This window comes from Excalfactoria chinensis, chromosome 4, assembly GCF_039878825.1.
Source record: "Excalfactoria chinensis isolate bCotChi1 chromosome 4, bCotChi1.hap2, whole genome shotgun sequence".
NCBI lineage: Eukaryota > Metazoa > Chordata > Aves > Galliformes > Phasianidae > Excalfactoria > Excalfactoria chinensis.
In genome coordinates, this window is record NC_092828.1 from 55,626,347 (window position 1) to 55,640,791 (window position 14,445).

Here is a 14,445-nt window from a genome sequence, read left to right on the forward strand (position 1 = left end):
TTTTGTGATTTTGATCAAGATTCTGTCTTCCTTAAGTTTTAATGACGTGATAACTGAATATAGTTTGGTCACATCATTGAAGAGTCTGCACTTATTGATGTTTTTAAGAGATTTACTGAAATAGATTTTTGGAGTATACTTTTGTTGCTGTTATTTAGAAAGTTAAGGTGAAATTGTGAATGTTCAAACCCTCATGGGGGCTTGGGGGAGAAAGGCAAATACAACATTTCTAGCTATATTCCTTCAGGAAACTGAAAGTACTGTGACATTCTGTGTCATTCTTTGTTTCTGCTAAAACAGAATGGTGAATCAAACGCTTTGTAATAGCATTGAGCTCCATATAAAATATTTCCAAACAGTCCTTATAATTCCGGAATTACTGGGAGCATTTGTGCCTTTAGATTCTTCCATCAAGGCACAGGGAAGTGAATTATTGAAAAGATAAAAATAAATTTGTTTGCTTTCTGTCAGAGTTCATATCCACAGCCAACCTTGATAGAGGACCGGAATGATTTAGACAAGTTTGCTTTGGAGATTCATAACATATGCTTGCTGGACAGAATTGAGTTATCTCTGCTCTGGAGAGTAAGTTATTGTAGCAGGAGCTGACAGAGATGAAGATAACTGAGGGAAATTCAATTACCTTTTAGTGTTTTCCTTCTAATAGGATTCTTAATGTGAAAAAGATCCTTAGATGATGCGCCTGTGTTGCCTTGTGAAATCTGCTTTGATACCTGCATCCAGAATAAAGTGAACTCTTCTTTTCAGGCCTTCATTAAGGATGAAATATGCATCTGCTTGCTAAATGGGTGTTAACTTTTCATCCAATATATTGCCATTTATAGCCTTGAAATATTTGACAGTGTTCTGTCAGTAGCTTTGGATATTCTCCTAAATACAATTTCACTTGCTTTTATAGTTTTTCTGTGAGAATCTTGTTTATAGTGAGAATGACAATAGATTTAAAAAAAAAAAAAAAAAAAGAAAAAGTAGAATATTTTCCCTCTCTTTTAGTTCAGTTTAATTTCTACATCTTTAGTTCTTTCCTTTGTGTGGCAAAAGCACTTGAACTACAAATACTGTGTATGATTGACTTGAGTTCATGTTGTTGGGCTAAAATGAGCCAACTTGACTGAATTTCATGTGACACCTTTGAAGTTCTGAAATTGCCCGTGTAGACTGCTGTGTATAGGTACCAGGGTGTTAATATAAAAATGTCCTTTTTTTTCTAATGACTGATGTTTAAAATGAAAATATAGAAGGAAATCTGTGAAGTCATCTCATTCTGTAGTTGTTTGTTTGAAAATTCACTGTATACGTGTTTGCATACCTGCAACATGCTTTTTTTTTTAACTGACCAGTTGAAGTGCTACATGTAGCTGAATATTAGTTGTGTATGCATCCTCCTACATACATATTTTAATACTCTGCACCTTAACAGCTTTGGAATATAATGTTCCTTTTTATCTGATGGATTTAGTCCAACTGCTTACATGCTGGTATTGCAATAAAGCAAGAAGAGAGTAAGTATCTTCATGTAAATGTGCAATCCCAAAACCTCATTAGAATGTATGGAAAAGACAACCTGACCTGTTGAAGTTACTGACTACTTATGTTGATCTATATAAGATATTGATACACTTGTTAGCTTGTTTATAAACAACTAGTAGTATGTTTGGTCTCATCTTGGCGTTGAAACACTCTCCTCATTTTACATGATAAAGTTTGATTTATATGGGTTTAATTTTTTGTATGTGTGAAGGAGGCTTCTCAGTTTTGGTGGCAACGTGAGAACTAAGATCACATGTAGAATCCAAAGGCATTTAAGATAAATGTTTTCAATGTTACTTTTGTTTCTTAATCACATGGGTTATTTCCTCTTCTGTTTATTTGAATATTATTGAAGACAAAGTGGCATAGTTTCTCCAGAATTCATGTCTTTAATGAAATTCTCATTCCTTCATTTAGAATACTCTGTTCTAAATACAAAACGTTACTTTGCTGAAATAATTCTGAGTGATGATTGTGAAGAAAAAGTACTTGTTTAAGGGATTGTACAAATAAATTGTGAAAAGGCTTTTTTCCTCTAAAACGTGGTGCTTTATGTCCAGTGGGAAGACATGCATGGTGCAAAAATGTTTAAGTTCTGGTGGATGGTACTGCTGTTATTGATTTATAACAGTAGCCTTTTATTTCTGAGTAGACCTAAATAGCTTTCCAGGAAAGGAAGCAGCACTACACTGATCAGAATGCTTGGTAGTAAGTGGAAGATCATTTCATGTTGTAGAGCAGCTAGATTATGAAAAGAAAACTCTGTCAGTTAAGTCAGGTTTCAGGTGATTGTTTTGTTGAGGAAGATGCCAAGTGACTTGCAGAGACCTCTGGATTTCACTGTTAATCTGAAGTCCTACTGTAAGTGCCAGGGTCAATCCTTAAGGAGTCATACTGTTTGGAAAGACAAATTGTTGCTGTTCTGTTTCACAGGAGGTACAAGTTGTGTTTCCTAATAACTTCCTCACATCCCCTTCTCCTTCCCACCTTTTTTCCTGCTCAGAGGTGATGCAGCCTCGCCTTGAGCACTGTGTGCAAATTTGGGTTCCACAATATAAGAAAGACATAAAACTGTTTCCATGGCTCTCCTTTGGCTGTTCTCTAGGGTGATGAAGGTCTGATGAGTGAGAAGTGGTTGAGATCCCTTGGTTTGTTCAGCCAAGAGGAGGCTGAAGAGAGGCCTTAATGGCAACCAATAGCAGATAGCAGGGAGCAGAGGAGCAGCACTGATCTCTGGTGACAATGACAGGACCTGAGGGAACAAGCATTTAGATATGCAGTGTTGGGTGTCAGGAAAAGCTTCTTCACCAGAGGGTGATCAGACGCTAGAATAAGCACCCCAGGGCAGTGGGTGGTCATTGCACTAAACTGCTGGATTTCAAGGAACATTTTTGGAATGCTCTCATATGAAGTGTTTGAATTTTGAGTGGTCTTTGTGGAGCCAGGAGTTGGACTCAATGATCCTTGTGGATCTTTTCCAACTCAGGATGGTCTATGATTTTATAATAGATTCTTGCAATGTTCCCACTTCTTCCATCCTTTCCCGTGTTTGTTCTTTGGAGAAACATGAGATTCTAGTCTTGTAATAGTGTCCTGAATTGTGTGATGCCCCTACAGCAATTTTAGTTTATATCTTTAGTGGGGTTACTAATTCTTGCCTGAGATACTTTTCAGAAGGGTGATGGATGAAATAAACAAAATGCTCAATTTTTGCCTGGGCTATTATGTTAAAACAAATGCATGGCAATTATGAAACCAGTTGTGACATAATATTGGATAAGAAGTTTGTAATACACTGTCGGGGTTCCACAAGCTTCAACAGGCCCCCATATGGGGTTAAGTTTGCAGCCACTGTAGTAAACACAGATGTCCAGGCAAAACCTCATGAGCTGCCCTATCTTTCTCACCCTGTGAGGTGCATTCTGTGGGGCAGCCTTTCTCCACTACCACCAGTGGGACAAAGCCATTCCTTGCCTGTGGTTTCTCTGGGAGAATCTTACATATACCACTCACAGGCATCTCTAAGTTATCCTGTCATTAGTCCTGAACGCATCAGATGTTTATGGAAGAGAAAGTTGGATATTCTGACCTTAAAAATATACTGTTCCTTATTTTTTTCTGCATTACCTGCTAGGAACCTTGAATATTTAATTTTTAATTTTAGTTGTTGATAATTTTAAAGGCAGTGTCACCCATCTGACATTGAACCAACATTGTTTTGCAAGGTAATTTCATATCATAGAGTAGGAAGGAATATTTCTATAACAATATTTAAATGGCAGTTGTTTGAAGCTACTCAGAAATTTGGACTATTAAAAGCAGAGCTAGATTACTGGCTAGTGTATAACAAACTTCACAAGTATGAAAAATGCTTTTATTATACATTTTTATGGCTCTTTTATTTGTCCAATAACTGTCTCTTATGTTAGTTCTATGTCTAATATTTTATATAATTTTAGTAGCTTGTTTTCTTTGAGTTCGTGCTTTGTGTAAGCTAGTGATTTTGATTAGTCAACATATGTTTTTTCATTACCCATAATGTTAACGAGCAAACTGTAACTCACATCAAATTCCAGATTCTTGTTTTAAAATCCCTGGTACTGATGTGGGTTTTTTTTTTTTATTCTGTGTGGTGGTTGTTCTCCTTGCTTGAAGCATGTTATGTTTGAATGTTGTTATTTTATGCTGAGCTGAAGTCAATTAGTGAAATCAATTTAAGTAGGATTTGCACAGTCATGCTGCATAGTCTGTATTATGCCATTTCACCAACATCTAAAGGGTTCAGCTGTATGTAACAAATGCTGATAATCTTTATCTGGGGCCAGTATTAAAATGTCTTCATGTTGTTTATGAGTAGAAAGGGAGAAGGCAAAAAACTTCATGCTAAACCGAAACAAAGCCGGAAGTAAAATTATACAATAACATTAGAGCCTTGGAGTAGGAGATTTTACAAGTTCTTTTATTTATACTGAAATGGGAAATACAGGAAAAACTCATGAAATTGATCTGCTGTGTTCTTCCTATGTAACTAAACATGTTTATGGGGTATTAATGTTACTTTTTTTTTTTTTTTTTTTTTTTTTTTTTTTTTTTTTTAAACACTGAAAGCACAAAGGATGTTTCCAGCAGAAACTGGGAAGTGTTAATTAGTGCTTGATTTCTCTGAAGGTAGCATCTGTGTTAGTTACAATACTGATTCTTGCATTGTTGCGGTATTCTCGTTTAAGCCAAGTGATTGCAGAAATTTAAATGTTAAAGCAGTTATTATGGAGTATTTTTAGCCCTTGCCCCAAATTGCTCAGTCTAAGGGTCTAGAGTTGTATGAATGGATGTTAAGTCAAACTGCTCTATATTAAACAGAATCCACTGCCTTCTTATGTTCTGAATAGTCAGAATATCTTAAGCACTATCTTTTTATGGATAATAAAAGTCATACATTTAGTTTTAAATGAGAAATTATATTACCCTCCTCTAACGATTTTTAGAGCCAACTATGTCAGCCTTTGAAAAGTGGCAGAACTTTTTATGAATATCAGTTAGAAAACAAACCTATCTCATTCTTCTCTGAAGTCCAAAATGTTGTTATGTAAGTGCATAAGAGTAAATTGTGCACACACACACAAACCCAACAACCAGTGTTCAAACTCACATACAAGTTGAAATGAAGTACAAAAATAGACTGCTGAAAAAAATAACAGCAGAAAAAGATATAATTATTTGCTTTTCATAGTTGAATGCTGTAGGAATCTGACAGGAGGCTTTAAGTTAAGGCAGAGGTTAAGCTGGAGCTGAAATTGTGACTGTTTAACATGTTTCCAAGGTAAATGGCTGGGAATATTCTAAAGAGCAGCTGCTATAAAAGGCCATCTTTAATCATCCTTCTCATTTGCTTCTGGATTTCTTTTAATCTTTACCATTTCATCATCTTAATCAAAATATTCTGCTTTTTAAATACTTGATCGCCGAAAGGATATATTTCTGAACAGTGTTAGTTTACTATAATGCTTGGAGTGAAGGTGAGGAGAAACTTGCGGATTAGCAGCACCAAGTGTCTTATTTTTGAATAGACTTTTGAATAAAAATCCCTTATTATAATTCAAAGATTCTCTGATAAAAGAAAAGGCCCTTAACAATAACTAATTAAAATATTTCTGCAGATACAAGTGAATATATAATAACTTAATGACAAAAACTGTTTTTTTTTTTGTTTTTTTTTTTTTTTTCTTAGATGTAGGAGGGAAGAGCTTTGGTAGTAAATTTTTTTGCTCTGTTTAGCAGTGTAAGTGACTCAAGATGATTATTCTCTAGTGTGAGCAAAAGGTTCTGAACTGTCAGAAATAAAGTCTGCTAAATTAGCTTGTGGGGTGAGCATGTTAGAAGGTAGTGGGGGACAGATGGGTTACCTCTTGGCCCATGATTCATGTGCACGTCTGAATGTTTCATAGTTGAGGTCTCTAAAAAAATATGACACAGAATACTTTTAAAGCTCCTGTGGTTGATACCTATCCTGTAGAATGATAGATGATCTGCCATGATTACTGTCCTGGTGTATACTTTGATTTTATTGTGTTCTAATGGTGTTTCCTCCTTTATTTTTTCTTAAGGCCTTAGAGTATGTACTAAGCTACTATTCATAATATAATATTTTTCAAACATTCCTTTGATTCTTTTATCAGAAACAGATTCTGTCATCAGAACAAATAGGTAGAAAGACAAACTATAAATGTTTTGCAAAGTTGACATTTTAAGGAGTCCCGTTAGGTTTGAAGCTAACTTGGTATGCAAAGTACTGAGGGTTTGCTAGAGATGTGTTTGTTATTGATGTGTAAGTAGTCATGGCAAGATAGGAAACTATTATGCCTCATGTCTTGTTGTCTGAAATGAATGTTAATGAGTCCTACATAGGGATGCATGCTCTTGTAAGGTAAAAGTTGAAACAGCTAACATAAGCCGTAAGTATTTAACTATAGTAGTATTTAATATAACTGTCTTTAATAGCTGTGGAAACTATGCAATCATATCACACACAAATGTTTTTTTCTTTGTTATAGACAGAGGGTGATGCTGTGCTTAGGGATAAGAATAGGACAAGGTATTCTGTAGTGAGCTTCCAGATGGTATTTTAGCTTATTGCTTGCTACTTGCATTGTTCTGGCTGATATTTTTTCTGTTCTTTGTGATGTCAGAGGTTGACTTCGCTTCAGTTTTAGAATAATTTCTTCTCTCTTGTACCAGGTTTTAGTGCTGCAATTTGTAGAAGAGTTATGCTAGTAGAGGGCTGTTTGGAAATCAGAATCCTTGAGCAGTAAATATTTGGCTGCTGAGTCCAAAATAACTGGACTACTTTGTTTCCTGACTTTAAGATATCAAAGGTCCTCACTGTGCCTCAGTAGAACAATGCAATTGGAGAGAAGGTAGTTGCAATTAAGGATTTTTTTTTTTTTTGTGCTTTAGTTTGAAAGTGCTTGTGCTTAGTTAGGAAGAAAAGCTGGGAAGTGTTGAAAGTAGGTTTGGCACATTTTCTTAAGCCAGTGTCAACTATACCTTTAGAAGTCTGTGTTAATCTTCTGACACTTTTAAGTAGCTCATGTGTCTTCATCTGATGGTTGCAGGCAAATGCTTCACACTTGCAAGATGACCCAAGGGGTCTCAAATTTAATACCCAATAGTAGCATCTTAGCCTGTTTTTAAAATAAGAGCAATATGAAGAGTGTACAGATGTAAACTGGATTTGCAAACAGCAGAGAGTGGACTGTGTCTATTTTAGTGTGTGCTTTGAGACTTGAATGCAAAGCATCTATACATACATATTATAAGGATGGCTTCCTGGGTTAAAAAAGAACATTTGTCTTGGTACGTTACTTATGAGAATGGTTAGCAGTGATGCAGAGAGAACTAGAAGATTGAAGTAATGTAGGACATATATTGAAAATCCCAATTTTTACCAAGAAGATCTCTTACTTGTTTCTGTAAAGTTTTGTCTTTGATTGTGATTTAACGGTGCTACTGTAGAACAAAGAATGTCCTCGATTGAGCATGAAAATTAACAACGAAAGAAAAAAAGGAAAATGTATATGTTACAAATCCATCTTGCAGAATAAAACTGATGTTATGTCTCTTTGCTCTTTATTTATTGTCAGTTGAGTTCTTGTTAGTTCGGTTCATTTACCTATTCTACTAAATAGGGTTCATTTTAAGATGCAATTTTGATAAAATTGCTGTTGCCTAGTGTTTGGTTGGTTTACTAAGGCTTAATAGTGTAAGACTTAAAGGTAGAAAATAAAGCTGTTGACTCAGTGCAGATTAAAACCAGATGTCTCTTGAGATCCTTGTCTTTCTCTCTAATCACTAACCTAAATTAACTGACTGTGGTAGGTTTTTTTTTCTTCTGGTCATGACCATAGTATTACCAGGTTTTTTAGTGTGATTTAAGCCAACTGTATTTTTTTCCATCTTGCAATTTTTAAATGCATGTTTATATTTTTTTTCCTTCAGGAATGTTTGGCATGTTGATTGTTTTTTTCCCCCCAGGAATGTCTACAAAAACACACATATGTATATGTTGTTTTGCTCTGTATTTATATTGGAAGCAATTGATTTTGATTCAGATTCTTTTTTATCTTCAAATCAGATAAGAGACTGGAAAAGTGGATAAATAAGGTTTGGAAAACTATAGGTTTGCTGAGATGAGAAGTCATTGCATTGTGTTCAGTCCATTAAAACAAGAAGAAATAGAAGAGATACTTTGATAAGTGTTCTGCTGGTGTTAACCTTGATGGCTATTATCGGGGGGATGATGCTATATCTATTTCATTGGCTTAAGCTTTTTTCATGCTGAGAGAAATCAATACTTTGAGTCGTTGGATGACAGAGGCATCACTTCAGAATTGACGGTGGCTGTCAGACGTTGTCATTGGTTGACTTTTGTTCGCTGCTGAGGTTTTAAGCTTTCATTTTTCTAAGTCTTATTCAGGAGTCATTGTAAGATTTCCCAAGGTAGCATTTTTAGTCCAGACTTTAAACTTCAGGTCAGAGGTCAAGTGCAAAGATCTTTGAAAGCAGAGGATTGAGAAGCTCCTTCATTTACTAAAATATCCTTATTTGTAGGGAATTTGCATTAGTGGCAAGAGTATGTGTTATCTTGTGGATGACTTTTCCTCTTAAGGGATACCTTCTGAGACAGGTTGCTCACAAAGCAAGTTGATTTCAGCCAAATTAGACAAAGGAACTGACATCTCTCAATGTTTAGTGATCTGAAATTTTAAGTACAATACTGATTTTAAACAGCTTACACTATTAAAATAGAACATAGTGTGTAGAAATTGTCACATAATTTTGGGACTGCAGTGTTATGTATGCAAATATTACCATGCAAAGGAAATCCTTTATTTTTGGATTTATTTGACATCTTTATAAAGATCAAAGATAAAACTGTTCTGAAAGCTCCAGAAATGGTCACCACTTCAGTGAAATACAGACTGGCAGCATACACTAATTCACCTTGTCCTTATTTTGTAATATTCTGCATACAGAATGTATTGTATTTTTGTATCTGTAACTTGGTTTTTGGATGACCTTGTTCCCCTTTTGAATTATTTTTCCTCAAAATAAGCCTTCACCTAATAGCCTTTAGTCTGTTCTCTGCAGAGAACAGGAAAGAGGAAAAAACATGTTTTTCTAATGGCAGAGAAGGTTCATGTTCAATCCTGGATGAAGGAATATAAAACAAGAGCCTTTTCTCTGCTCTGTACTGTGTCAAATCATTCTGTTTAATAAACTTTCCCTGTACCTCTAGCAGCCCCTTTCTAATTTTTATTTTATTTTATTTTGTTTTTATGGATAACTGATGAAGGGGATATATGAAATACGTTTTTCTTTCAGCATCTTTTATTTCATCCTGAGTGTGACTTAGCAGTTTCCTCCTAAGCAAGGTAGTGTTGCCAAAGAAGTAGTGGAAGGATGGTCTGTTAATTCATGTGCATGCAACCATGTATATAATTGTAAAAGCATATTGAAGCTTGACAAGATGCATATTGCAAGTTCAAGAGATCAAATAATAACAAATAATTGAAACTGTAAAAGTAGAATTTTAATTTTTAATTAAATTGTTAAATTGTTAGGATTTGGTGGTTTTGTATGCCAGGTGGTAGCTGTGATAGGATGAATCTGGAAGTATCTGGAAAATGAAAAAATGCAGCAGAGAAACAGGGAGATTTTGTACTGCCTTCTGAACAGTCCAGTGTGACTGGTCATCCTGTGAGACCTACACAGGTTTGAGCAGTGGACTCCTGTGAACCTCGTGAGGTTCAACAAATCTAGCCACAAGATCCTGCACCTGGACCACTATCAGTACAAGCTGGGAAATGAAAGTATTAAGCTCTGCCCTGCCAAAAACCCATGGAGGTACTGGTGAATGGCAAGCTGGACATGAACCAATAATGTGCCCTCAGAGCCCAGACAGCCATTTGTACCCTGGGCTTCATCCCTCTTCAATGCAGGGAAGCTGGACTAGATGGCTTTTAAATGAATGTCCCTTCCAACTCAAATGATTCTATGATCTTTTTTTAATTTCTTTTGAATGTTTGGCATATATAATGAGTAGGAACCACTGAACAACTGAGAAGTCGCTCCCAGTGCAATCAAAGAGATGTATTGAAGGATACTGGGGAAAGAATAATTCTGCAAATTAGGCTATGTGAGTAGCAAAATAAAGAATATGAATTGATACTGTGAAGAATAGGTCAGCAACAGCCATTGAACTTGGAGTGAGAATGGAGGTTCTAGAATTCACTTCAGATTAAATTTTCTTTGCTAGTAAACTTTTGGGTTTCTCTTTATAGTTCCTAAAATAAGTAAATAAATAAAGTAGAACAAAATCCTTAGGCATTCTTGGAAGTTGTAACCTGATAAACCATGTTCTCACAAAACTGAGGTCTTGACATTAGTAACTGTGCAAATGCCAGATAACTGGGGTGGCCGCTTTCTGCTCTTGTTTGTTGAGTCCGTCCTGGACTGATGTGATAGTTCTGTGGGATTGTTGCATACTGGGAATCTTTCTGTTCTTGTGGGTAGTAACGATTTTCTATTTATATTAAATGATGAGTTTGCTGAAAAATGGATTCCTATACATTTCTGTTTTGTATCAGACTGATTCTGTTTTCATGACAGTTGTCAGGACAACAAAATATCGTTTTCCCTTCCTCTGAATGTCACACCTACACTCTGAAAACCTTTGGTGTTTAATGAGCGATGTGTTCAAGATCACACTGTAAAGAGACTTTCTTAATAGAGAGGTACAAGTTCATTATACCTTTTACAAAACATTCTAGTTTGATTTCCATTTTATCATGTTTTAAGGTCAAATGTGACTTTAATGTTCCATAAAGAGACAGAGATTGATAATGGGGAAAGAATAACCCTCTAATGTGATTTATATCTATGGATTTTATGTCAGATATGAAAAGTTGCTGTTCAAATTGTAAAGGAGGATCCATTAAAGAGCACTTTAAAACATTTCACTACTTAGCTTACCTTATACGCTTGTTTTTAGAATTCTACCCTTTCAAGCAGCTTTAAAAATAACAGCTTATGAAACATTTACAAAGTACTGAAAAGTACACAGAATCGTCACGGGTGCAAAACAGATATTGATGTATTGGAAAAGACAGCTGTATTTGTAAGGAGCTAGAAAAATATTGTATGGCGTTGGTTATGATTTAGCCATCTTATATTTTTATGAAGAGAGTGGCAGAGTGCTTCATGTCTAAGTACAAAAGCAGGTTTTTGATATCTCATTGACTTGGAAAGCCAGCTGCATATTCTTGTCTTTCTGGATGCCTGTTCATCAGGTGAGCATTGTTCGAAGGTGTGGGAAAAATTAGGAGGAAATGCTTAAATACATGAGAATTGTTAAAAGGTTTTTAAAATGTAAACGCGTTCATCTGTTATTACTTTCTTTTTATTAATCCAATGTCTATGAAAATCTACACAGTTCCAAATTTTATTTTATTTGTGCGTTTTCCACATTTCTTCCTTTCTCTTTCCCTCACTTCGTATAACTGGAGTATGTTTTTGTATGTAATGTGTGTATGTATATATAAATATACATATACACAAAACTCACAGCCTTCCTATTTTCTTCTTCCCATCCGTTTAATAGTAGGTAGATTTATGAAGAGAATAGCATTGCTACTGTTTTAAACATAAAAAAAATGTTACGATATTGTGCTGTTATCTAAGCTCTAAGCAATAATTACAGTAGTCTGCATCAGCTGTGCTTCACAAAGAAAAAGCAATTTTTTTGTTCTTAGGCAGACATTTGTGTCCATTCTACTAAATAGATCATAGAGTAATCCAATCATTGACAAAGGCTGAAATGCTTTGCCTGGCATATGTGATGTGTGGAATTGCCAGATGAAAACTGAAATTAGAAACAGGGAGCACTGAAGTAGGGAAAAGCTTTTGTTGTTTCCTTATCAATATTTGAATTTGTTTTGTGTCTTCATGTACATTGGTTTGATGAGAGGGGGGATCTGAATGCGATGTCCTTTATTTTGAGTTCTGTATTAACAGAAACATTTTCAGATGATCGACAAAAAACAGAATGAAAGGAAAACATTGTAGTAGAGAATCTTTGTAGTTTCAATTTCTGTTTGCGTGTGTCTTGCAGTTCTTATTTGTTAGGTTTAGGCTTTGAATCCCTTTGAAGATAGAATGTATTTATACAACAGGTGTAGTACAGAAAAATAATAAAAACGATTAACTTTCCCATACTGACTTGATAGTATGCTGAATGTAAGGAAGCCATCTGGTGAAGACAATTCAGTCTTCATATGCATTTAGTCTCCTGCCTAACTGAAGATATGCAGATTTTATCCATAGTATTTACAGCTGCCCATTTATATAATTAATAGCAAATGGTTGGCTTCTCAAATCTAATGGACAGTCATAGAAATGGAGTAGACGGCTAGCTGGCATTCCTTGTTATGAAACTTGCCTCTTTGTTTTATAACACTATTCACTTCACTGTGTAATAAGTGATTGTGCCTATACGTTTTATTATGCAATCAGAACACAACACATTGAAGTTTTTCAAATCTTGAATGTGCCTGGCAAGCTGTTAAAGAATTCGTGACAAACCAAGATCCTCTGCTTGGCTCAATGAACAGATTTAACCTGGGCAGCTGCACAATGCCTCAATTCTCAAACCCGTAAAATGGGGTTAATTCCTGTTTCTCAAGGGTTTTGTAAAAGCGATCAATTATGATGTGCTTAAAGTTCCTAAGGATGCTATGATTACAGCGCAAAGCAGTAAAGTCTTTCTTTTCTTTTTAGTCACTATGTGCCCAGTACTCTGCTGACAAACGGGAAGAAGAAAAAATGTGCCATCATTTGATAACGGCAGCTAAGTACCGAGACCAAGTGACTGCAACTCAGCTAATACAGAAAATTGTCAACATTCTTACAGACAAGCATGGAGCATGGGGAAGCTCTGCGCCAAGGTAAATTATTTCTTATTTAATAATATTTTGAGAATTAGAATATACTAAACTATACTCAGGTGATTTGAATTAATGCCCTATTGACTAATTTAAAGGTAAACAAAGTTTTGTCTTCTATTTATACAAAAGTGATAGAAGGAAAAATTAGTGTGTCTGTAGTGAAAGTGGATGTTGGAGAGTTAGTTTTGTTAGAGCAGTAAAAAGAAGTGCTTCTCTTCTATCTTTAAACTTCGCTATGATGATGTGATAGAACTGATTTTGAATGTCCAGTTCTATTGTTACCATTTTAAAAACAGCTTTTAAGAAGTCAGGATTTTTTTTCAGAACTAGCTTTCTTCATGTTGCAATATGGAGTTCGAGATTGAGCCACAAATTGTTATTTACTTTATTTTCTAAACAAGCAAAAATCATTAAAGAAATGAACATCTTTTTAAGTTAATTTGTGAGTTTTGCTTTAGTAATTTCAGGATGAAAACAGTATTGCAAAATCAGTTCTCTTTCTGGAATTCTCAGTGTGTGCCTTCATTATGATGATAACTGTGTAACTCTAACGCAAATCATAGCTAACATTTCACTTGTAAATCTAAAATATGAGTTCTAGTTCATGTACTGCGAGTAAGACTTAAGAAATCCTGTACCATATTTAGGCTAGAACATAAATGTTGAATATGCTATTACACTGAGATACCATTATTTGTATGCAATGGAATGCATACAATGCATGAGCGACATGTGTGTAGACAACAGTTTTTTCACAATGGTCCTTATGTTCAGATACTGCTTATTTCCTGAAGAAACAGTGTTCAAAGTACTAATAATGTTTTTAATATTTGGTAGCATGAATAAAAGGTTATGGAAATAAAATAATAATTGGAAGTGTTAAAATCAAGAGGTGTGTTATTGTGGTATAGAATGTACATCTCCTGTATGTACCAGTTCAGGGCTCTAGGCTATAAGGTTACAAATGAAGTGTTCCAGTCAGTGCTTAATGCTGTTTTTCTTTTTGTTGAAAACTATGCTTGAATACAAAAAGCCTGTTTAAGAAAAAAAGAAAAAAGAAAAAGATGAGGGTATTAAAATAATTGTCTATTTTGAGATATCTAGGAATTTTATCTAATGTTTGATTTTGCATTACAGTTGTCTAAGACCAGATTCCTTTCAGCAGTTTATGTGTCTGTAACTTTGGTGAATAGGTATACAGCGGTTTTGTTTGTTTCTGTCTCTGGTAGCACAGCTATCACCAGCATCTTTTCACTAAGAGGCACAGAATCCTACTTGCTATTTAGGTGTGTTTTGCTTGTTGTGATAATATTTGTTTAGCTGGTGAGGGACAAGTGTAACTGATAAAATATTCCATGCTTGAAAGTAGCAGAGTAACTATTTTCTGATAATC

At 35.0% G+C, this 14,445-nt stretch overlaps 1 protein-coding gene across 6 annotated transcripts in view; it reads left to right on the forward strand.

The window, feature by feature from the left end:
* LRBA (LPS responsive beige-like anchor protein) overlaps positions 1 to 14,445 on the forward strand; it is a 363,878-nt gene that overhangs the window by 135,834 nt on the left and 213,599 nt on the right. For all 6 annotated transcript variants that reach the window (XM_072334558.1, XM_072334559.1, XM_072334561.1 and 3 more), the window contains one exon: positions 12,886 to 13,052. In XM_072334558.1, the coding sequence (XP_072190659.1) occupies positions 12,886 to 13,052 (167 nt within the window). The remainder of the gene's footprint in view (positions 1 to 12,885; positions 13,053 to 14,445) is intronic.